The sequence below is a fragment of the Platalea leucorodia genome (assembly GCF_965183815.1).
Source record: "Platalea leucorodia genome assembly, chromosome: 5".
Lineage (NCBI taxonomy): Eukaryota > Metazoa > Chordata > Aves > Pelecaniformes > Threskiornithidae > Platalea > Platalea leucorodia.
Genome location: NC_138827.1, coordinates 71,153,736 through 71,178,181, shown reverse-complemented (window position 1 = coordinate 71,178,181; position 24,446 = coordinate 71,153,736). Strand labels below are relative to the sequence as shown.

Genomic DNA, 24,446 nt, shown 5'->3' with positions numbered 1-24,446 from the left:
CTAACATATGTCACTGTATTAAAAATAATTACTTTGGTTCCTTAGAGGGGAAGAGGAAGGGTTTTTTTTAAAACTTGGAATTCTATATTGAGTAGGCAAATAAACTCCTGAGATTGCTTTCATTTGAAAAGGATATTTTAAATGGTACCTTTTACTTGAATGTTAGCCAGTTTAATTTAGATTATTGCTTCTGACAATTAACCTCGTGTTGGGCTGCACTTGTCTCATTAGCAATGTGGCGAGTGATGAACTTGGATTCAGGAGGGCTCAGCCCTCACCTGGGAAACTCACCCGCCAGGGCTGCACCGCTGCTCTGACAATTAACAAATCCACGTAAAAGCTGTCCGTGGCGGCTGGGGCTGGGGGATTAAACAAATATATTAGTAGTCTTATCAAATTCACTGAATAGTTTTGCTGGGAGAGAAAGTTAAACAGCAGAGGAGGCATGGGCATGGGATTTAAAAATATGTCGTTTTGAGGTGATCTGTTTATGATATTTTCCTGTTTCAACTTCTTCTAGTTTGAGACAGAATTTCTTCTTCAAAATTTATCTGCTTTAAAAACAAGTTTTTAAATAAAAAGGGAATAGAGTGATAAGGAGTAAGGACAGGGCTAAATAATTAAAGAATAAAATTCTTAAATTCTCTTTTAATGTAATGCTTCATCTGCCAGGAAATGATCAGTTAATTTGTTTTTCATTTAAGCAAAACCAGTTATGCAAGTTGTGGTTTCATGAACTGATTTCCCCCCTTTTTTCTCTCCCCTGATTTTTATCCACTGAAGCAAAATATCTGTTACTTCCACAGTCTACTGATCTGTGTTACACAGGGAATAGTCAGGAAAAAATGTTGTCTTTTGGTGGTGCTTTGATGAACAAAAGGATTGACGATAACTTTCTGCAATAGAAATAATGACTTTACCAACTTTGTATAGTTGAAGGCTTCTCATCTAAATATCATCAGAGAATGACTACTAATGTTCAAACCCCAAGATGAAATACAACGAATTTTCTGGCATTACTAGGAGAAAGAACTGAAAAAAGAATATTTTTCAAAATTTTTTTTCTTCTTACGTTTTTAATTTCTTAGTTATACCAACATGCTGCATACCTGTGTCTAAATTTAGATACGTACATATATATCAACTGTATAGTGTCCAGAATTAACAGATAGAGATCTTTATATGCAGAAAGGGGGAAAAGTGTTAGTCCCTTAAATAAGTGTTTTATTTTTTCCTTTTAATTTGAATTCACTTTGCATTTTAATGTATCAGCTCCCTACAAATACTTCACTACTTTTGCTGTGAAAATCAGTAAGGGGAGCGTGATTTAAACGGACTGATCTGTTCTCTTCCATTATGTGGCTATGCATATAATATTTGCAGCTACTTAAAAGGTATTATACATGTTATTTAGAAACAGTTATTCCATTGAATATTTAATAATGTATACATGGAAACTGATCCGGAAGAGACTGTAACAAAAAAAGATTTGCTCTGGCAGTAAAGTGGGTTATTTTAGTGGAAAAATGAAATCTTTTTTTCTCCTTGACTGCAGGGAGAGGTGGGTCCGTGCAGCCGGCCTGTTAAATGTGTAGCCCATATGTGCACAGTGAAGAAAGCTAATGCTGAGGTGCGAATGTGACTGGCAGAGATCTCTGTGCCTGCCTGCCGTGTTCCTTTCTCATCTATAAGGGTAGCTTCACCCTGCCCTGGGACCTTGGACCTTTGTGTTTTCTGGGCTGCTCTGTGCTGTGCAGGCTGAGTGAGCATGCCTGGTGGTGGGTACCCTTGGGCACTGCTGTCATGGAGCAGGCATCCGAGTAGACTAGACCCATGGCAGTCTCTAGTGATCTCTTCCTCTTGTTTATAAATTTGGGTAACATGCATGGTAAGAAGATGGGAAGAAAAGTCATGACTCAAGCTAAACAGAGTGTAAGTTGTTGCCTTGGGGGTAGGAGGAGGGGATATTAGAGGTTTGTGGTCTGGAGGAGACTTATTCCTGTAGAGCTGGGAGGAGGCTGGCTGTCATTCAGAGACGGGAGCAGTGTGGTGTGGGCAGGAGGAGGAAGGCAACAGTGATGTGGCCCAGGTGGGTGGGTGAGCAGGCACTGACCAGCAGAGCCGCTTGCCACGAGGGATTCTCAGCCAGGGTTGAAAGCATCTTATGAACTGTGACGAGTCTGAACTCTATTTTAGCGGGAAAGAAAACCTATTCATTTATTTGTAAAAATGAAAACTATTTTCTTTGTACAGAAGGAGACCTAAAGGGCTGGCAACAAGGTTGAGACCATTTTTAGGCTGGGGCAGTTGTTGGTGGAGGGTTCTGCTCTCTCACTGAGGCTGATGAAGAGAGTGCATCGTTCTCGTGCGTCAGCCTGACAAGTCTACCTGTCTCTCGGGAGATATTGCACTGCAAATTCCCTTTCCCCTACTGGCAGAAAACACCACAGCCGTGATAATAGCGTAATTTTGCAGTTTTACCAAGATGGCTCTAAAGTTTTAGTTGTGATGTTTTGTTACATTTGCTAATTTTTTCCTTCAATACAAAAATTACTCAAAAGATGCTTCAGATATGACATTCCTCTTATTTAAACAGGGCACATGGAGGCACACAACACAGCTAATCTTATTTAAACAGGGCACAGGCAGGCATACAACACAGCTAATGGAATATGAAGCCTTTCGTACACTACATACCTGGATAAAAGCTGGCTTAAGTCCTTAATGTCTTGAAATTGGTGCCTCCATTTCATTGCTGTTTGTAAAAAGCTTATGTTAGCACAGCCTAAAGACAGAGTATTTCCATTACAAACCGTTATCTTCATTTCTATAAATTAACAGTGTTCTTTAGACATTTCCAGATGAGGGGCCTCCGGATTTTCAGTTCCCTTCTTTGGGCATGCAATGAAAAACATTTCACCTCAGAGTAGGTAAAGGAGGTAACAGGCCAATCTTTTGGACCACCAGCAGTAAAATTACTTCTGATTGTGAAGATTGGGTAGAACTTCATTTTCAGCACGACTTGATTGAACAACTTCTCAAATTCCATGAGAGCAACATGTTTAGTCTAGAACAGTGTATCTAAAGGAAGACATTTCTCACAAAATCTTATAGATTTATCCATAATTTATCCATTTTATTTAATATTTAAGATTATTCTCCTAGATTACAATTGTAATGATGTGGCTTTGACCTTTTACATCTACACCACAGTGGTGCCTGGTCACACTGACTGGGACCCTGGGGAACATGAGAGCTGTTTTAAGGCAGATAGGCTCCTCTGCTTGGATTTTCATCCACCATAAACTCAAATGTGAAATGGAGAAAGGAGGGTATTTCTGAGGCAGTGGATTTTTCCAGGTGGACATGCATTATGATGGGTGTTTGGTCCTGGTCCTCACCTAGAGTGCTGCCAATCAAAAAGGCAGGCAGAAAAGCCTCTACTCAGAGAGCTACAGACCTGAAGAACTGCTGGAGCATCCCATGTGGTGGATGTGCTGCATCACCTCTTTACTCCATATACTCTTTTGATTTTCCTTGTTTATTTTTTTTAACTGATTAGAAAAAGAAGAAATTTCAAATGGTTTTGAAGTCTGAATTATTTTAGTATTTTAGGCACCTCAGACTTTTCGGATAATTCTTTAGTGATAAAGTTTATACTTACTCAGAAAGTCTTTATTTCTTTGCGGTTTATACCTGTCTTAAGACCTGCAGTACAAAACAACCAATAATACTCCATGCCTCCAAAGGAACAACAGACTTTGGGGGAGTAAAACAGACTTTCATTAAGATGCAGATACCCACAGTGGAACCCACGTCCGACCGCCTGAGTGAGTGCCAAGAGCAGGGAATAGTTATTGGCAGTGGGAAATGACTGTGTCGGCAGAAACCAGATTGAGGCTTTTCCTCCAGGGTGACCTTTGAAATCAATCAGATTGTGAAAACGATAAACCTCCCAAAGCCACCTCTTTGTGTTGTGCTTGCTGTGGTGGTAGGGCTTTCTCAGTGCTGAGGTTGTGCGAGTAAGGAGAGAATACATCTGGATTATTGGACGGTTGTTCTGCCTATTTGGTCAGGACTGCATGTGAATGCAGTGTCTTCATCTTCCTACATAAGAATTCAGGAAGTACTGTTATTTATATCTTATTATCTCCTTTACTATGATCTTATTAGTTGAAATCCCCAGCCAATTATTGTGTATTTTTGGTACAGAGGAGATCGCTGGCAGCAGTATAGGTCATACCTTATGGTGAAATGCATCTTAGGTAGATTCCAGAGATTTTTCCAGTATTGGTACCATGTTCTGAATAAGGCATCGTGCCAGTGTATCTTTATTTAACAATATTCCCCAGAACTGTGATCGGACTTCTGGATTCCCTTTCTGCTTACGCTCATGTAGAAGCTGTGCATATGTGGGCCCAAGACACCGGCGCCTTTGGGAGATGATTAGAAATTACAATCTTTCCTCTTTTTTTTTTTTTTTTTTTTTTTTTTTTTTTTTTTTTTTTTCAATATCAACGTGAGACATAATTTAGGAAAGAGAAAGAAGTGGTGAGAGCACTGAGCTCTGGAGGAATGGAGTTCTGGTACAGAAGTTGGTTTCGTACAGGAGTGTCGGTATTAAACAACAGTTTCTTTCACCAGAAGAGCCATCACTGGGGCTATGGTGATAACCTGTCTCTTAAGGTGTCTGCAGTGCCACAAAGAAAAAGAGGCCTGAGAGTGCTGGTGTGTTGTCTTCCAACTTGGTGGGTTGTGAAGCACTGTGAGCTACTTACTGGAGGATGGATCTCAGGAGGTACTAGAGCTCTCCACCATCTCATGAGGGTGTTTGCAGTTGCCACCAATGCTTGAGACTTTACTGAGTCTTGCAGCATCTGATGGTGTCCATTAAACTCCTGTTCTGGTTTTGGCTGGGATAGAGTTAATTTTCTTCATAGCAGCTCCACAGCTTCTCTATCCTGTGATTACACGAGAATCTTAACTGCTAAATAAAGAAGCAGTAAACTTCTGGAAATGCTTCAAAGCATGACGTGCGTGTGCTGCAAACCTCCAGATCAAAAGGTGAAGAACTCTTTCCAGTCTTTGCCACGTGCACAGAAAATTACCATTCAAATAAAAAAAAAAAAAAATAGTTCTTTCTATCTTTCAGTCTTTCGTTCACAAACTGACTAATGTGAAAATGAAAATGCTAACAGGATCCAAAAAGGATCTGGTGGCTTTGTAAGGAAATAGGTTCAGTTCTAGGAAGATGTGGGCTAGGAAAACAAATCTGGGTTCATCTCAGCATAATGTGGGCTCATCAACCGTACAAGAGAAGACTGTTTTTTCTGAGTCTGGTAACAGTTCCTGCTTGCTCTGAGTCATCTCCTCTAGTGGTGAACTACAGTCTTTTTTTTCCTCCTTTGTTTTCTGTTGATAGGAAATGTAGCATAGTTCAGTAACCAGCAAAGCTTTATTTAGACTTGTCAGAAATGCAGAATTGTTTTGCTCTTCCTTGGAAGAAAACAGGGAGATGAGGAACCTGAGAATCAGGTTATTGACTGAAATGAGTGTCAGTGAAGGAAAAATTTGTATTGAATTTAACTGAATGTATCTGAATTTACAGTACTGCCCAAATTAGGGACTAGGATTATTAAAATGTATTTTGAAAAGAAATATTGCAACCTTAAGATGCTATTCTCTGTCTCTCTCTAGTAGATCAGTTTGTAAGAGAAGGGTAAGGTTTGATCCTTTGCCTTTTACCTGTTTGTGAGCTATGAGGGAGACCTGAGCCTAAAGATCAACAACCCTTCAGTCTTTGGTCTATTGCATATTCTTAAATATATGTGTGCATGCACACTTACATATGGATAGTTTTGCTTCCTTGTAATTTCTTAATATAAAAATGCTACAATACAAGTCTTACCTCCTTTGTTAACTGCTTCATGGTGGCTCTAGTTCTTAACTGAATGTCATTAAAGATACTAGGATCAAGCTTATGGACATTGTTCGTCTTGTACGGATCTGGATATGCTCTTACAATAACGCAGCTACAGAGAACAAAGGACTTCTGAGTCAAATTGCAGAGGTAACAGCAATCGTATCTTCACATATTACATTCATGTTGAATTAGTAGAACCAGTTGTTCTTTGGGGTTTTCAGCAAAGTCCTCAGTCCCTCTCTTTCCTCAGCAATACGTGGTTTTCTATCCTGCTAGTTAGATGCTGGCCTACTAGTTCTTCAGTTGTTCATGTTGGTTTTTTTCATGGAAGTCAAGAACTGAATGTCTGGTAGGAGGAAAGAAAAGACAGAAGGCAAGCCAAAAGTAGTAATTTAGTGAAAAAACGTTCTGCTAGTCTTTATACAGCGTAAGGAAAATCCCAAAAGACACAAATCTTAAACTAAAGAGATTAAGCTGTTAAACTACATAGGCCAAAATATGAATCTGCATTCAGTTTAGGGGTTTGTTTGTGCAGCAGAGCATGCTGTGTGTCCTTTTTTTTCTTTGGACTTGAGACCCATGAATTTTCAAATGTACTTCTAGTTGACTCAACACAAAGATAGTTGGCTACTGTATGTCTGCCATCTGAGCCAGACTTTCTGTGCTCTCTGTAGCTGTGTTACTGTGAGTAGGCAGGATATTCAGATTCATACAAGGCCAAACAATGTCCGTAGGCTTAATTCTAAGCCTATTAGCATCTACAATGTCCTATTAGCAATGCTCTTTTATAACCTTTAAAATGTGTTTTATGTATTCAGCTGCAATGCCATGTTATTGTGCTTTTTTCCTGCTCAGTGGGCTGTCTTTCCGTGTGGAGCTTATAGGCGAGCATTGAAGCTGGGTGAATTGAAGGAGTTTGGGGCACTGGCATCTTTTTAAAAACAGGTATAGGTTTTTTCCCAAGGAAGGGAAACATCTTATGCCTCTCCCTCTCTTCTCCATTCAAAGCTATCACAATATAAAATCCAAGAAAGGCTTCTGGGGGGTGGGGACCAAAGGCTGTCTGCTCAGATGCCTTGTTCTCCTTGCTGGAGGTGTCGTGAGGCAGGTTGCATCAGTGGCATTGGGCTGGCAGGAGGCTGACAAAGGAAGTTGGAAAGCAAATGTTTGTGTAGAGTTCTGTCCCTTTTACTCATGTGCAGCCCCTTGTAGGTCATGAGGTGGCAATACAGTCACCAAGTTCAGAATTTAGGGTGAGATGATCCAGGCATCATTTGTGGCTGTTGAAGAAACATGTGCAGTGGAGAAAAGCACCACCTGTTGAGTACACTTGCATTCATGTTTCTTAGCAACCGAGGCAAATACACTAATTTTCAGCCTGTAAGCCTGAGGTGGAAGGATGTTACGGGTCCCCACTAGCAGTATCTACCTATGCTGGCTCTCTGTGAGGCTAAGTGCCAGGTCCTGCATTTGGGTCACAACAACTCCATGCAACACCACAGGCTTGGGGAAGAGTGGCTGGAAAACTGCCCAGTGGAAAAGGACCTGGGGGTGTTGGTTGACAACTGGCTGGATTTGAGCCAGCAGTGTGCCTAGGTGGCCAAGAGGGCCAATAGCATCCTGGCTTGTGTCAGGAATAGCATGGCCAGCAGGACTAGGGAGGGGATCGTCCCCCTGTACTCGGCACTGGTGAGGCCGCACCTCGAATACTGTGTTCAGTTTTGGGCCCCTCGCTACAAGAAGGACATCGAGGTGCTGGAGCGTGTCCAGAGAAGAGCAATGAAGCTGGTGAAGGGTCTGGAGCACAAGTCTTATGAGGAGCGGCTGAGGGAGCTGGGGTTGTTTAGCCTGGAGAAAAGGAGGCTGAGGGGAGACCTTATTGCTCTCTACAACTACCTGAAAGGAGGTTGTAGCGAGGTGGGGGTCAGTCTCTTCTCCCAAGTAACAAGTGATAGGACAAGAGTAAATGGCCTCAAGTTGCACCAGGGGAGGTTTAGATTGGATACGAGGAAAAACTTCTTCACCAAAAGGGCAGTCAGGCACTGGAACAGGCTGCGCAGGGAAGTGGTTGAGTCCCCGTCCCTGGAGGTATTTAAAAGACGGGTAGACGTGGTGCTTAGGGACATGGTTTAGTGGTGGACTTGGCAGTGCTAGGTTAATGGTTGGACTTGGTGATCTTAAGGGCCTTTTCCAACCTAAATGATTCTATGATCCTATAAATTACAGACGGGAGCCATAGTCCTGGTGCCAGGCTGGGGGATGGTAGAGGAGCATCTCTGCCAGGGAACCTGGAACTCAAAGAGAGGGAGCTGCTGTCCAAAGCAGAAGGAACAGTGGTGGTTTTAAGATGGCAAAGCAAACCTCCAGGCATGGGAGCAGCTAAAGAAGGTTTTTGATCAGGGAATAGGCTGAGTTGTGACACTCCTGGTCTAGATTTCAAAGGTGTTCAGCAGCCACTGCTTCCTGGGAGGAGGCACAGCCTTTGCTCCTGTGCAACTGGGCAAGCTCAAGCATTGCCAGGATTGAGCTGGGAAAGATCTTACCATAAGAGTAAAGGTTGCTGAAAAGACAGTAATTTCATGCAAAAATGGGGAGAGTGCCGTGCTTTGGGCTTTATGTGGGGATGATGTTAGTGAAGGAGCGGGTGCTGCAACCCTGTGAGCATTGGGGCTACTGAATAATACTGCTGAGAAAAGTGGCCCTGGTGTGATGGGGTCTCTCAGGAGAGGACACTCTGGTGGAGAGTAAAGCTCAGCTCCAGGCTGACAGGTTATTTATTCATACTTTACTTCTTGCTGTCCAAGGTAACTGCAGACCTATCCCAAAAATGCCAAAAGAGAGATGTTATGCAGGGCTAAATGTGGTTTTCCTCAATGGAGGTAATAGTTTTAAAAGTAATACAGAAAAATGTAAAACCCACTATTTTTGTAATATTTTGTACCTCCTGTGCTTCCTCACTCTTCTGTTTCTTTGTGGTGTTCATGTTCTATCATATAACAGTTTTAAAAATAATCCCCTGAAGTAAATAAAATCAACTTTTTTTTTTCCCCCTTCTGTTTCCTTACCAATTATTGGCTGTTTTTTCAAACAGAATAGGGGGTTGGAAAATTAAATAAAGACTTCCAAAATAACAAGCTTCAGAAAATTTTATTTAATTTGTGGGTTCATTCTGTTCTCTGTCTCTCTCCCCCTCTTTTTTTTTTTTTTTTTTAAGAAGATCTTTATTAATTTAGTCTAGTAACTTAGTGCCTATATTAAATTAATCTAATAAAAGTCAGGGTCCTCATGTAACGTTTCCCAAATGTTAAGCAGCATCTATTACATGAGGCACAATCTTTTTACAGTAAAATGTAAACCCGATATGTAGAATTACAAGGCATCAAACTGTTTGGTGTATGTTATTTAAGTCAAATACTTGAGTACAGTCATGCTGGAGGAAAGAAATGGGCAACACTAGCATTCAAAAAATTAAAAACTCAAACCAAGCTTCATATATCAAAGTGATTTTCATCTGTGAAAGTACTCTGAAGTTCAGCAATTAAACCTTGTAACACTAACAGTCTTTCTATTGACAGTTACTCACATCCATGTTTCTATAAACATTTTAATATATAATGATATAAATATCATATATAGTGATATAAATACATAGTCTATATTAAAGTCTGTGTATTCATACAGATCTGAAAGGCTAGATATGAGTGTTTAAATTGACCAGCTCATGGATGCGTTGTTGCACCACAGAATTTCATTCTGTAAACCACCATTGGTACACATAGTTTATGACAGCGTTTTAAAATGGCAGTAGCAAAGACCTCCAGCAACAGCCGTACAAGGGGCTCTGTGCTGCCAGAGCCTCGGGTAGCTCGGCCATGCCTTCCCCTGGGGTGAAGGTCACCCTTTTGTGCAGAGCCCTGAAGTTGCACAAGTCTCACGAGCTGGGCTGGAGTGTTCGTCATTCAGGGAATGTGGGTGTTCCTGTTGATTTGTGGATGTGTACATCACAGTGTAATCACATAGTTTATTCCTGTTCTCTCACTGAATTATTTATTATGGACTGAAATGAGGAAGCAGGGGGATTCTTTTGTATTGGCATAAACACAGGATTATGTTCATTGTGTGCTTTCAATCACTAAATCACCGATATGTCAATTGGCATAATGCAGTCTACCTCACAGGGATGTTACAAAGCTTAATTAATTAATGTTTTTAACGTGCTTTGGGATCCTCTGATGAAAGGTGCTTTAGAAGTGCAGGGGAGGATTATGCTGATTGTTTTCCCCATCTATTACCCCAATACGTCACTGATTGAAATTCAATAGAATAATATGGGCACCCTTATGATGGGCAAAGGCAATATAATATTTTTTAAATTGCCATAAGAGCTAGAAAAGGCGGCTCAATAATATAATACAAAAATTAATATAATCAGTTTTCTTTTTAATTGTTCCTGTTGCTTTTTTCTCCTTTCTGCTTGAAAAGTCATTCCCTTTGCTGAATTAACAATAATAACTACAAATTATGCCTTTATGTTGTTACAGTTTGATGATATGCTACAGCCAGGGCACAGGTTAGAAACACAGACCGAGTTATTATGTACTGTGCAGGGTAGTGATTTCCTGCAAACTGATTTATGGATAAATAATTCTATGTACATATTACATGGGACAGGCAGTTTTTAATTTCTGTAACAAAGCAGAGCTGAACAAAGGAAAATTACATGCTATAGCATAGGGACAAGTTGCCTCTGAAGAGGATGAACAGATGCAGTCAACGTCACAAGAGGCTACCCATCTTGCAGGGAGGCCCCGTCATTAGTGGCTGATGGATAAATGGCTTGATGGTCCTGGAAGTGAGGGTTTTATTGAGTGTTTCATTGAGGTCTTTCATTTGGAGTTGTAAAAAGGATCAGAAGTGTTTGGGTGCTAAGGCTAATCTGCAGTTTCTCCTGAGTTGCCATTGCGTTGATAAGAGCTGCTGTTAAAAAGATGTTTAAACAAAACTATTTGATTGAACTCACAGCACAGCACAGCAGCAAACAACAGTTGCGTTCTTCACCCAGCCTTGTGTTTGCAGTCGGACATTCTCAGGCTGTGATCCTGTGATGCAGGGGAGCGAACACTAGGACATCTAGTACAGCTCTGCGATGGCCACAGCCACGTGAGGCACGGCTCTAGTTGGGTATAACTCTGCAGAATCAAATTTGCTGAAATTATTTTGGAGGAGTAAATAAAGCCCAGGAGATCTTATGCTGGGTTGGGCACTGCCTAGTCCCTCAGCCTTTCTAAAGCTCACATAAAACACTGTTGTTTGCCACGTCTGACTGTACAGGCACATACATGTTCTTGCCTGAGCTGTATGTAACTTGTACTGCCACAGCCTGCAACAGTGCTGACCCGGCATTAGCGAACATGGAGCTGTACTGTAAGAAACAAGCTTCGCACTTCTCCGGTTTCCAGCCTGACTGTGTCTGCCAGTCCACAAGGAGAGCAATTGTCTGCTTTAATACCGCACCCTATATGAGTCTCAGCAGGTTACATTTGCTTATGCTGTAGAAAATTAGAGGTTTTGGTGTTGTGCATCAGGGATTCAAATGGTTTGTCTGCTTAGTGTTGACAAGTGCTTTTCTTAACAATGTTTGGTAAGGAACCAGTATTCTCTGCTATCCTTCTTTTCCTCTTTAGCCAAAGAACACAAAATCCCTTCTCTTTCCTTCTCTGTACATATTTGGGCAAGTATTACTCATGATTCATTTTGTAGCTGTCTCCAGAAAAATGTTGAGGTGGGGGTGGTGATGCTAATAGGGACTTCCAAAATGTCCTTCATTTGATCCCATGACTTATTTTTAACCCTAGCAGATTAGCATTTTAAATAGGTTGCATTAATCCTGTGTGACCTACCTACAGGTATCCATTTAAGATGTAACTCGGGTATGCTCATGATTTGTGAAAGGTGAAATCAGCAGTCTAACCATGGTGGGAGCAGGAGATAGTTTGTGAAGGGAGCCAGTGACAGCACGAGGCATGTTCTGGTCCTGTTTGCTCTGTTTAGCTGCAAAAAGGAATTTGGAAAATGCCCCATGCTAAGAGTTTGATTTTACAGTAGTGATGTATTGAAGTGTCCATGAGATGCCCCAGGAATTTCCATGGGACCATCCGGATAAAAAGTTAACTGTGCAGGTGACTGAGAGATGCAGGACCCAGACCTCATTCTGTTTATGACCAAGAACTGTCACAGCTAGACTGTGATAAATATGTATTCTAAACCCCAGATGTAGCATTCTTAGAATGAATGTACTGTATGGCTGTCTTTCCGTTTGCAAAGCCAAATGAGGCTTCTAGCCCATATAGGTAAATAATTTTCTGGGACAGTATAAGCTACATAATAATGAAAAGAGTTTGCCAGCTTAGCTGTATTTTTCTAGGAAAGCAGCTTTTTGCCTTTTGCTGTTGTTATGCTCCTGATTAACGTAGTTATTCTAGAAGTCTGCTTTAGCCCCAGCCTTGCATCCATTCAGTTCACGTTTCACTAGGGTGAAGTCCCAGGAATAAACCCAATGCTTTGGATGCATCACTCTTTCAGGTGATACTGTAAAATAAAGGTCATGAAGATCCTGTGACAAGTTCTGATAGATATACAGGTCAGCCATGGTGTAGCTAGTCAAGCCTTCTGTTCAATGTATTGTTCTGCTCTGCCTTGCACAGTTATCACTTTCTTCTCCAAAGGAGCTGCATTTTAAAGGAAACTAAATTGAAAGCATTCTGGCAGGGTGGCACATCATTGGCCTAAGTGGAACGAGAGCAGTGAATTGCAGTGGATGTTATGTATGAACCTGACACTCGAGCTCACAGAAGTTTGCCACTAGTGTGTTCTGGCATTCTTGTAGGTAAAGGGACTTATGCAAATTTAAAACTGGGTTACTCTGTCTTTTTTCCCTACCTGCAGTTTGATGAAGCTGAGGCTTAAACTTAATAAAAGACCTATCTGTAGAAGGACATGCATTCAAGAACCAACAGGCAGAGTAGATAGAAAATCTCTCGTAAAATATGTTTTGGAAAAAAAAATCTTCTGAGAAAACTGTTTGGTCTCTTTATTGTCTTCAATTGACTAACTGGCCTGGGCCGCATTCAACCATTTCTAGATGAGTTCCCAGGAGCTGTTCTAGTGTATGGCCATTTCTTGAGTGTATGCAAGCTTTGAAATCTGTTGAACTTCCAGTTCAAAAAACTCTTAGAGGAAAAGAGTCCCAAAGGATCATTGATACAGGAAAGAGAACCAGACTCATTAACAGAAGAGTTTTGTGAACTCATGAAAGATGTGCTTTTGGATTTCCTGAGCAGTCTGATCTGCTGCACATTGACCACACATAATTTTGGGAAGGTCTGGAGCTGACAGAGGAGTGAGATTCCTGGAGCAGCAGAATATTCATTAATAACACAGTGACCTTTGCTCATTCCTGTACCCACTCCAAAGTCTCAGTTGTGGTAGGATAAAAGCTCAGTTAGGCCAGTTAAAGTGATTTCTTTAAAGGCCTGAGCTGTACCATTTGGAGTCAGTGAGAGGAACAATAAAAAAACGTGTATGTGGAAGTGACTCCTTGCTACCAGGCTGTCTCATCTTGGCGTTGCTGTTACACTAGAAACACCCAGTCCTAGATGAGAAGGGACCTTTTTAGGGGGAAAATTTGGTCCGCTCAGATTTTACTGAGGAGTCATTCAGAGATGTCTTCTAGCATGCAGAGAATATGTTTGCTTAACAAGCTGGCATCACCTTCCCAAATGCAGCCCAAGAGTTGCCTTAAGTACAGTATCGGTGCCATGAAATAAACCACCTGTAAAGTCTGCTGAGGAGCTGGATGGAAACCATGGCTTCTGGCTATCGTTTGAACCAGCTTAATGTGCTCTGGGAAAAAAAATTTCACACGTCATATCACACCGGCTGAAAAAATAGTGCACATCAGCAGTGCTGTAACACAGAGTAAAGGACTCGCAGCAGGTGTTAACGTGCAGAGGCACCGAGCATTATGGTAACACCTGTGTTTGTCTAAATCCAGCCAAAACAATTTCCTCTCCAGTTGTAGAGGAGGATTAAAAAAAAAATCTACCTAACTTCCAGTAGTAGCAGACATTTCCTGTAAAGCAATTTGCATAGTGTTTCCCATGGTGCACTGTGGCTGCGCTGAGGTTTTTCCCTTTTAAACTTCTTTAGTTTGGGGACACCTTTGGTAACTTCAGTGACCCCCGACCATCTCTTTGTCTCTCGCCACCATTGCTAGGCCCAAGCAGTTGCAGATGGTGTGCTCTCTGAGTGCTTTCCTTAATTGAATGAAAAATAAAGCCTCTTGTAAAATATTACCAATTTAGATGTGACTTATGGGGCACATATGATGCTTATTTTTTCAATTACATGAAAACTTGGCGTGGTTAAACATAGGAAGCCAAGTGTTCTGTGAAACTGGTATAGATTTCTGAATTTTTAGGTGATTTTGCTTTAAATTATTATATAGCAGAAGGGGGTGAAGGAAGTCAGCAGCTAAACTGTGTTTTCCCAGCATGTATTTCACTCGGTGGACCCTTGATGCTCATTTTATGACTAATATATGCTGTACTATATGCATTTCTTGTTGTCACCAGAGATAACATTAAGTAAACTATCCCCTTAAGAAAAACAGCTTTTCTTGGCAAGTGGAATATGACTCAAGGAGCCAGCACTGGAGACATACGGTGCTGTGAATGAGTGCTGTGTGTTACTCTACTGGATCTGAGTCCAGGCACTATTTATACTGCAGCATATTCAGCACCAGATTGTTAAATCTTAATACTGAAACAGTGCATCATTTAAATGTTTTTGTTCTGTTTATGTCCCATTTCCAAGCATTGGATATCAAGCAACACTTACTAACTTTTTGTTTCATTTGGACAAGATCTCCCCTTGCCAAAAGCTTTCTAATCTGCTCTTGCAGTATTAGCCTGTCCGTACCAGTAGGTTACAGTGAAATTTTGTGCCACTGAGGATGAACTAGGTCACTTCGAGCTTCTTTCAGTATGTGGTGATAGAATACCTTGCAGAGCAATACGTCAATGGTAAATGCAAACATTTAAGTGCTACGGAAAAGGAGTTGTACTAAAATTATTTCCTCCTCAACCTGTGTAGGAACGGGGAAAAAAATATTCCATGGCAGTTATTTCATGGGCTCATAAGCACTGTGTTCTGTCATCGTCTCTGTGCAAGAAGCTTTGTTTTACTGTTTCTGAGGTGGTATTTATTTTTTGATCATGTTTGGGAGATCAGGATAAAAGGCCTTTGCCATTTATTTCCATTTGATTTGTTCCAGAGCTGGTGAAGAACTGGGAGTAGAAAGTGAGGAGAGAGTTGAAGTTTCTTGGCATCACGGCATCCTTCCAGCTACCCAAAGAGGGTTCTTGGAGCTCCTGTTAAGGAAGCAGTTTTCTTGTCTATTAGTGTATTTCTGGCAGTAGAGTTTACGGGTGGTCTTTTCGAAAAAGTATATAAGCAGACCTCGAAAGGCATCAGTTTAAATGGGAGAAAAGATGATTGGTGTCTTGTAGGGCTGCGCTGAGAAAAGTTATGTGAGCAGAACAGTAGGGCAATGGGAACATGGTAGAGGAGGGAATAAAAGCAGTAGTTGCAATAGTGCGGAACAAGGCTGAACTGCTTTGCTCTCATTTAAGATGGCACTGTGGCTTGCTTTGTTTGGTGTCTTCCTGGAAGTCATTCCTGGGTATTAGTCATTGTTTTTGGCGTGGGTGGGCCCTCTGCAATTGTCTAAACAGAAATAATACCTCTGCACCAAATGGTTTACCATGCAAGTTTACAGTCTTTGTGACAAGCTCATCCAGAAGAGGTGATGATCTCTATTAAAGAATGAACAGAAGTAGAAATAGGACTTACAGCATTTCCCCCGCCCCCAAAATGCTATTTTGGATCTGTGGTCAGCAGCTTGCAGTTGTTTTTTTTCGCAAAGAAAAGCAACCATCTGCAAAGTGCAACTTGTAGCTGGGAGTGAACTCTTCCTGCTTTGTGGATTGCCAGTGCCATGCATCCGCACTGGGAATCGTACCATGCTTAGATTGTAACTGTGTGCTGAAAGCCCACACATAGGAATTTTCCCGTTGAAGTCAAAACCAATGCATTTATTTACTGAAGGGTTTTGTAGACTGCAAAATCAGGACTATAGAGTATTTAAAGCTTGTTCTAACTCCGAGAACTATGCTTTAGTGGGATGATGAAAGATGTGGAAGCCTCCTGTGCTTCCTTGAAGTGATTTAAGAGCCAGGAACATGTCAGCAACTCTCTGCTAAGAATTTAAAATCTATTCCTACTCTTCCCCATTGTCTGCTTCAGGAATCAAGTACAACACATCTTTTTGAGCAAGACTGCAATAAACCTCAAGGCAGATCTTGAATCTCGTGAGCAAACAAGCTTATCAAAGGGTTTAGTAAATGGCTGATAAAATATGAAGTATGAATTTTTTGTTTTCTTTTCAGGAATAATCAAGCTTGGGAGGTGGAATCCCCTCCCTCTCAGTTACGTGACTGATGCACCAGATGCGACAGTAGCCGACATGCTACAAGATGTCTATCATGTTGTGACATTGAAAATCCAATTACAAAGGTGGGTGTTTCTGAACATCTGTCCTTCTCTATTCTCTGTGCTGCTCTGTCGATTACAGCGTTACTACAGAGATTAGCACATCCTGTCTTCATTATTTTCTGTTTTTTTGATGAAATGAAAAGAAAAATGAAGAGAAGGGTGGGTCACCTGGCAGCTTTTTGAAGCATGTTCCAACTGATTTTGTATGTTTTCTGAAGTAGCAATATGGTAGCAGAGAGGGAAGGGGCAGAAACTCAATCAACTAAAGATATGGGGCCTTCAAAGGCAGACCTTTCCACAAACCCTAATTTAATGGATTCTCGAGGCCTTACTGTATCAAAAAAATAAACTCACTGCCTTTTTCCTGGGGCTGCATTGTGAGAATTCAGGTCTTCCACTGTCAGTTGCTGAGATGGGGAGGAGGGGAGCTTGTTGACTTTTCTTTTTTCTCCAGTGGTCTTCCCAGTGAAAAGGCGAGAAGATGAGGAAGGGATGTGTTGCTGCAGCTCCATTTGGCATTTGGAAAATATTTTCCTTACCTGAATGCTAGTTCTGATTAGGAAAGCAAAAGTTCCTGACACTTTTACACTTACTTGCCCTCCCTTCCCCCTCTCCCACTTTTTCTCCCCCTTTCTCTCTATTGGCCTTCAAAAGAGTCCTCAAATAGTTACTGATGTCTACGTAAGGAGTTGTGGCAGGTCCCTGGCAGCGCATGGCATACTCTAGACCTGCTGGTAAGCCTACATTGCGTAGTGTGCTGTAGCTCTGTGGCCAGGACATGTCAGAGGAAAGGGGCAAAAATAACTTAGCCTGGAATAATTTGCCCACAGTTCTTTGAAGCTCGACTTGAACAGAAGAGGGGTCCATTGGGACATGTGTCTGTCCCCTTTGATGGCAGGTACATACCCTCCAACTGTTCAGTTCAGTTTGGAATTTGGAAGTAGTTGGTGCCTCACTGACGTTAACCTCTCAAACAGCAATATTTCTTTCCTGTTACATCTCTGATGGGGCTTGGGGTTTCCAATTCCTGCTAACAGGCATTTCCTTGGTTTTATATACTGTTACCATTTCTGAGCTAGACTGCATCTCCGCAGCATAGTTGTAAAAGAGCATCTAGAGTCTGTAGCTGCTATAAAACTGGAGTGCAGTAACTCATCTCCTCAGAAGTGTGAGCTACCAGGAGTCCATCTAGCCTCCTGTCACGTCTGTATTACCAGAGGGTATCAACCCAAGATCAAGGTCTCATTCTTTATCTTCAAAGTGCTTGAATGCCTGGATGCCATGTAAACAAAAGATAGCCCGTGACTTTGAGATAAAGATGGTCATTGACTACTTGAACTCCTCAAGCACAACAGAACTTTCAGCTCTGAGGGTAAAGCCAGGCTGTATAGGCAGAAGGCAGAACCACCTCAGAGGCTGACTGGAGAGCATGCATTAAGTTTCTCAGGCATGAATGGCAATGACAAGCTTCTCCCAACTTTTTGATGTGCTTCTCGGGCCTGTCCCCATGTATGTAGACACAGACCATAAGCTTGTTAAATTAAAAGAGGCACAAGTCACATGAAGACAAAAGCTTCACTACATATGCAGTTCTTGTAGAATGAAAGTGAGAATGAACTACATGTGACAGATGTTGGGCATATGGCTTAATGTGTTTCTGAAAAGCTCTCAGATACTTCAGCAATGAGGGCAGTATAAGAACCGGTATAAAATTAATTTTTCAGATTCACTGTTCAAAGCCTTGCCTCCACACAATGTGGGCCCTTACTGTTTAGTGATTTTGTTGGTGGCAGTGTGGCATCTTCTGTCCCAGCAGGAGTATCTTTGTCTGTCTGGAGAGGATGGCTTTATCCAGCCATTTCTGGGGCTTGCTTTACACAGTTTCTTTGCTCTTCGCCAGGCCCCCACACAATGTGGGCCCTTACTGTTTAGTGATTTTGTTGGTGGCAGTGTGGCATCTTCTGTCCCAGCAGGAGTATCTTTGTCTGTCTGGAGAGGATGGCTTTATCCAGCCATTTCTGGGGCTTGCTTTACACAGTTTCTTTGCTCTTCGCCAGGCCCCAGAGGGAATGGTTAGGCACACGTATAATATCATAGTAGGATTAGCTGCTATTCCTGCCATGTGCTGTCATTCTTTTACTTAAACTACACATCTTCTGGGAGTTGGGCTTGGTGGGGAGGGGAAAGAGGGGAGAAACACCTTGATGGGCTGGCTAAGCAGGAAACTCCACGGTTGTGCTCACTGCTTAAAGGTCTACAGCACTTGCACACAAAGAGTAAGCATCTATGAAGGTGATGATTCTATCTACTTTTTGCTTTCTGTTTTAACAGTTGTTCAAAGTTGGAAGACTTGCCAGCAGAGCAGTGGAACCACGCCACAGTTCGCAATGCCTTAAAGGAACTGCTCAAAGAGATGAATCAGAGCACATTAGCCAAAGAATGCCCTCTCTCACAGGTCAGTGTTTTTAACAGGCTTAGGGAAAGCCAGATTTACAAGATCTAAAGTTTGTATTTGTTCAATAAAGGGCTTAGACTAAACAATTCCATAAATATCAAATCAATTTCTTGTTTTCTTTAGAAAGGAGGAATTCTAATTAATATGAAAAAGAGTATCTTTATACCGTGTTTTCTTAGTGGGTTGCTAGGTGGAAATTACGAATGAATTGTTTGATTTTTATCCTGCTGTTGAAAGATATGTAAATTCTTCATTCTGAACCTTTTGCAATAGGATTAATGATCCTCAAATGCAAGATTTGAGTTGCTTCTTCCCACTAGCAGAGGCCTGTCTCCCCCACTAACCCGTAGGTAGCTCTCATCAGCCTCCAACTATGATAAAAGTATGCTGGTTTAACAGTTGTGCCCCAATTTCTAGGAAGAGCAACAAAAAATGTATATGTAATTATGTTAAAAAAAGAACAAAAACTCAGTCTCATTCTCCATGACTGCTTTATAAACGGCAGTGATGTCATGTCTAAGACACTAAGACACAGGTTCCTATAGATATCATGAGTTCTATTTTTACTTCAGATTGTCATAACAAGAGATTCATAAAATTTTCATGACTGAGTCCTCCTAGCCTCTCAGAAAAAACAGAAAAACACTTCAGCACCCAGACCGAGTAACTTTGCTAGGAGTGAAAAATACATTGCCTTCTAAAAACTTTGTTAGACTCATAGGTTAGTCTGTCTATTGTATCTTTAAAAAGTCAAAACATCAGTAACCCCTGCTTGCTAAAAATCCATTGCTTTGCTAGCCCGTATCCAACATTTTTTCTTCTGTGGTTGGCTGTCTTGCATTGCACTGTATGCTCATCCTGCAATTCACGATCCAAAGCCTCCGTGAACCAAGATAATTCTTTCTGTGTATAACCAGCACAAATTTGCCTCACTGTGTTATGATTACAACTCCAGGGATAGCACAGAGGTGAGATACAGAGCAGAATTTAGGTCTTTGCAATTGGTAGGAATCACGTTTCTCATCTTCCTTAGCCATGTTGGATCTGCAGATCTAACAGGAATGGAAAGGCTGTGTAAGGAAAAGCCATGTAACTTGCCTTATTTACTAAAGGAGTAGCAGTGACTCTGGATGTGCACAGACCGTAAGTGCGTTGAATACGGAAGTATTTTTCTTTTCACACAGTTTAAGTGTAATTTCTTTAAATAGAATTATCTGTGGAATCTGGTCAGCTAATGATGATTGCAGCATATGGTTGTCTCTGCCCAGTCTTCTTCAGTATCCAGTATAACTAAACTATGCATCATTTCATATGCAGAATTCATTTGTTGTCTGGGTCTTTTTCCTCCCACTTCAGTTTCAAAGCCTACCAGGTGGAAATGCTGCAGTTGGTTTACTCTTTCTATAGCCTCAGTCTGAAATATATTTACAAAATTACTGATGGCAGGTCTGTAGCAGCAAAAATTTTTGCCCCAGTATTTATTTAGTGGACAAAGCTAAAAGGAGATCCTTTTGTAGAAAATTGAGCTTCCTTACTTTTAAGCACAGGTGTCAGTGACCTTGAGTAGTGACTAACCCTTGAACTGGGACTGCAAGAATGCAGCTTGTATTATTATTGTTGATACTGCCATAAAAAGTTGCAGTCTCTTTTGTTTTGGCTCACAAAATGCAAAACATACAATGGAAGGTTGTATAGGAGCTGTCTATTACCATCATCTGAATATGCCTCTAATACAATTCCTTCTCCCAAATCAGTTTTAAAAAAATATCGTGCCAAATGTGAAATGTCATTACAACCCCCTTGTGGTTAATATATTATTGACAGCAGCAAATTGCAGAGTGGTCTCTTAGGAGTCAAACTGCAGAGTAAATGCTGCTGTGTATTAATGCGTTCACAGTGCCTCAAGTACAGAAGTGGAGAGGGGCAGCGTGAGGAGCTCTCGCTCCCGCCAGCGACAGTGCTCCGTCTCTGGTTCTCAGTGCCCAAGCCTTCCATGCAGCCCAGATGGGGATTCTGATTGCCGCTAATGGGAAATGTAATCATTCACTTTGATTTAAAATTGTTCTGTTTTTTTCTGCTAGGTGTATTATGTGGCTGCAGCTTAGCTACCCTTAGCATACAGCTCCTTTTCAAACAAATAAATCCCAGTTAACCAAGCGGGGGGGAAGGAGGGTAGGTGGGGGGAGTGTGCGTGGCAGAAAGAAATCCAATTATTTCAGCATTTCCATCTTTGCATAGAGACCTTTGTCTTTCCTGTATATTGTATAACTCATTTTAGCACTGACCATGAGTTTTCTCTCTTTGCTGGAGCAAGATTTCTTGGGATGTGAGCACGTCCCATATTTTTCTCCTTGCACTTACTGCACTGGATTTTCTTTGTGTGTCGCTATTTCTTAGCTCCTGGTCTAAGTAGTTTTCATTCCGCGTGGCTGTCATAGCCACACACATACCAAAAATATCTGCTACTTCATATAATCTGTTCCTTCTTTAAGGATTTTCCCAGGAATAATATGCAATATTCAGAAATTTGCAATTAGTCAAATTTTTTTTGCCTCTCTCTTCTGAGTGGATATTTCCTTTCTACAGACTTATCAAGATTCCTAGCAGAAATACACCTAGGATTCCTTTCCGTTTAATACTAAGGATATGTAGTTTGAAAGTTGTTATGGTTCCTTCCCCTGCTTTACTGTCAAGCAGTTGAAGAGAATGTGTCCTGGGATTTTTCACCAATGGTTGATTTACTATTTGATTTTACTATTTAGTTTAAGCTTTGCTTTCTCAAATAAAGGTTAATGGGTTAATATATTTTGTGATATTTAATAGCCTTACAATTTCAATAATGTCGATTTATTGTAGAACGAGAGGATTGGGGCGGGGAGAAAGGGGGAAAAAACAAATTGTTATGTAGACAGAGCTAAACAATTTCCCCACCCTTCCTTAGTGACTGGAAATTTAAGTAAAGTGACTCTAAAAATAAACAAGTTAACTCAACTTTGTTCAAAATCCTTCCTTAGCAGAGGCTATGTCCATGTCAGGCTTTCAGAATACTATTGCTTGTTAAAATGACTTGGAGCAAGGGAGGATTTATGGGGAGGGAATTGCTGCTGACTGCCACAATGCTAGGTTTATGTCTCAAAAATATTGATTTTAATTAGAAAATTGAACCTCAGTTTTAGAGATTGAAGCTGCCACTTAAAAAGGCTCTTACTTCATAGCCTTTAGACTCTGCTGCAGTGCACCGTAGCAGCCTTTGAGTGGAAAAGTTAAAGTGAAAAGGCAGAGGAGCCTCTTTACTGAAAGTGAAGTCACCTGTTGAAAACTGAAACTAATCTGCACCACCCGGTTATCTTAAGTCTCTCAGTTTTGCTCACATTTTTTGAGTCCCCAAAACTCAAGAGTTCAGGAACAGCTGGAGTCCTGTGATATTGCAGTGAATTGGGTAGAAGGCTTGATAAATCTGGAAGAGGGAGGGGATGTTTTTGGTTTTAAAGCATTGTTAAAACTGGGTAAGCCAATGTGTAAGCTTTGAGCTTTCCAGGGACAGCCAGGATCCCATTTTGCACAAGAGCCTGCACGAACTTACCAGGAACCTATGGTAAATAGCTTGTTTGAGCTGTGAGATCATCCTCGCTCTCTCACCTCCGTGCAGAGAGGTCATACAATGTGCCAGGGCTTTTTCTGAGCTTTGACGTAAGTGAGGAAGGAGGGCATAAGGAAAATGTGATTTCTGGAGAAGGTGCATTGGCTCCCATGTGTTAGTGGTCTTAGATTGCATGTCCTTGCTGGAAATTTACACATGCTGGGAATGATCTGACCCTGAAAGAGTTCAGGGAGGGGAAAAGGAAAGTAAAATGTTGATGTTAAAATGATGCTTCCTCTGTAGAAGGGGTGAAGGGAGGGGAAAAAAATAGAAAGGAAGAACTACCAGTAACCAGGCTGTTTCCCACCCTATAGGCAGAGGCATCCCAGATATAAAGTAACATTTTTATGGGTATCAGATGCTGCAAAACAACTCTGTTCCTCTCTGCTTCAGTTGGCTTGTACTGAGTCGCTTAGAGGGAATTCGCAAAGAGTAGAGAGGGGTGGTGGTTAAGCAAGTGATATTTCAGTTTTGTTGAGCTTTTTTTGTGGTTTTTGGCTGTTCTGTGTTGTAGTATGCATAGTTCCCTTTGCTCGGAATGACACTGTTAATTTCTCTTTTGGGTGATTTTTCACACAAGGGCTAATCACACGTTTCTATAAATTATATTAATTTAACTTATTTGCCTAACTGTTGTTCTGCAGTGAGTAGCACGGATGTTCTCCGATTCTTGGCTGTGTGGTCTGGCTGCATTTGGAAGCAGAACAGAGACATCTGAAAAGCATTATTTGGATTATGCATGCTGGAGCATCTAATCTTACCTTTAGGATCTGGTTCCGAAATCCTGCTTGTTCTCACCCGGGTGCAGCGAGCATGTGTTCCCCAGTATGGCACCGCCTGTTGTCATGCAACTAAAGTTCAGATATTGTAGTATCACAAGTACAAAGTAAAGTAGAACTGCCCCCCTGGCCTGAGCTGCAGGTCTCAGTCTAGGTTTGAAAGGAATCTTTTTTGCATTATTATGCAAAATAATAATTATTATTTTCTAATTTTAATTATGGCTGGGAATATAGAATGGAGAATAAAACCAATTTTGTGTACTCATCGGACACTTCTTTTGGTTTTAAAGTCACAAATGGATGATCATTGTGCACTCACATGTCATTCACTTTCCCTGGAAGAGATTTCTAATTGTGCAAGATATTTTAAAACACTTTTTGTCTTTCTTTCTGTACTTGCAGAGTATGATTTCATCCATTGTAAATAGCACATACTATGCCAATGTGTCAGCAACCAAGTGCCAGGAGTTTGGGAGATGGTACAAAAAGTACAAGAAGATTAAAGGTAAATTGATTTTTTTGTGACTTTCCAAGTTCTTGAACTTCTGCTGACAGTTTGAGATTATTTGCTTTAAGTAAAGGTGATAATAAGCTATAATAATATTAGTGAATTTGTCTACAAAGAGGGCACAGGCACAGCACATTGGAAATTAAATCTGATACTTTACAAACAAGGCTGGCGTGAAAACACAGGCCACTTAAAACATGCTTAAAATATCCCATTTAGTTGTGCTGAAAGATCAACTGTGTTTTGAATTAAGCTAAAACGTTTTGGGAAAAAAAAAGTTCTAGTAGCTCTGGATTTAAAAGCTAAATTTCTATGTAAATTACCTTAGTTGCATTTATTCATGAAAGCTAAAAAACTGTCTTTCTAAGTTACATGTGCCCTTGCTCTCTGTTTTTGATACTACTAAGTGTACTGGCATTCCTGCCATGTTTTATTGTGTGGAATCTGGATACCAGTGGTGCATTTAATACCTGATTGTTAGGAGATGTTGCTAAATAACAAGGTGCTGCACCCAGTGAAGTTAAGAT

General features: G+C 41.1%; 1 protein-coding gene across 2 annotated transcripts in view; it reads left to right on the top strand.

Annotated features, from left to right (window-relative positions):
• SATB2 (SATB homeobox 2) overlaps window positions 1-24,446 on the top strand; it is a gene marked incomplete at both ends in the record, with an annotated part of 131,427 nt that overhangs the window by 41,376 nt on the left and 65,605 nt on the right. For both annotated transcript variants that reach the window (XM_082312212.1, XM_082312213.1), the window contains 3 exons: window positions 16,432-16,558; window positions 18,869-18,992; window positions 23,814-23,916. In XM_082312212.1, coding sequence (XP_082168338.1) covers window positions 16,432-16,558; window positions 18,869-18,992; window positions 23,814-23,916 — 354 coding nt within the window. The remainder of the gene's footprint in view (window positions 1-16,431; window positions 16,559-18,868; window positions 18,993-23,813; window positions 23,917-24,446) is intronic.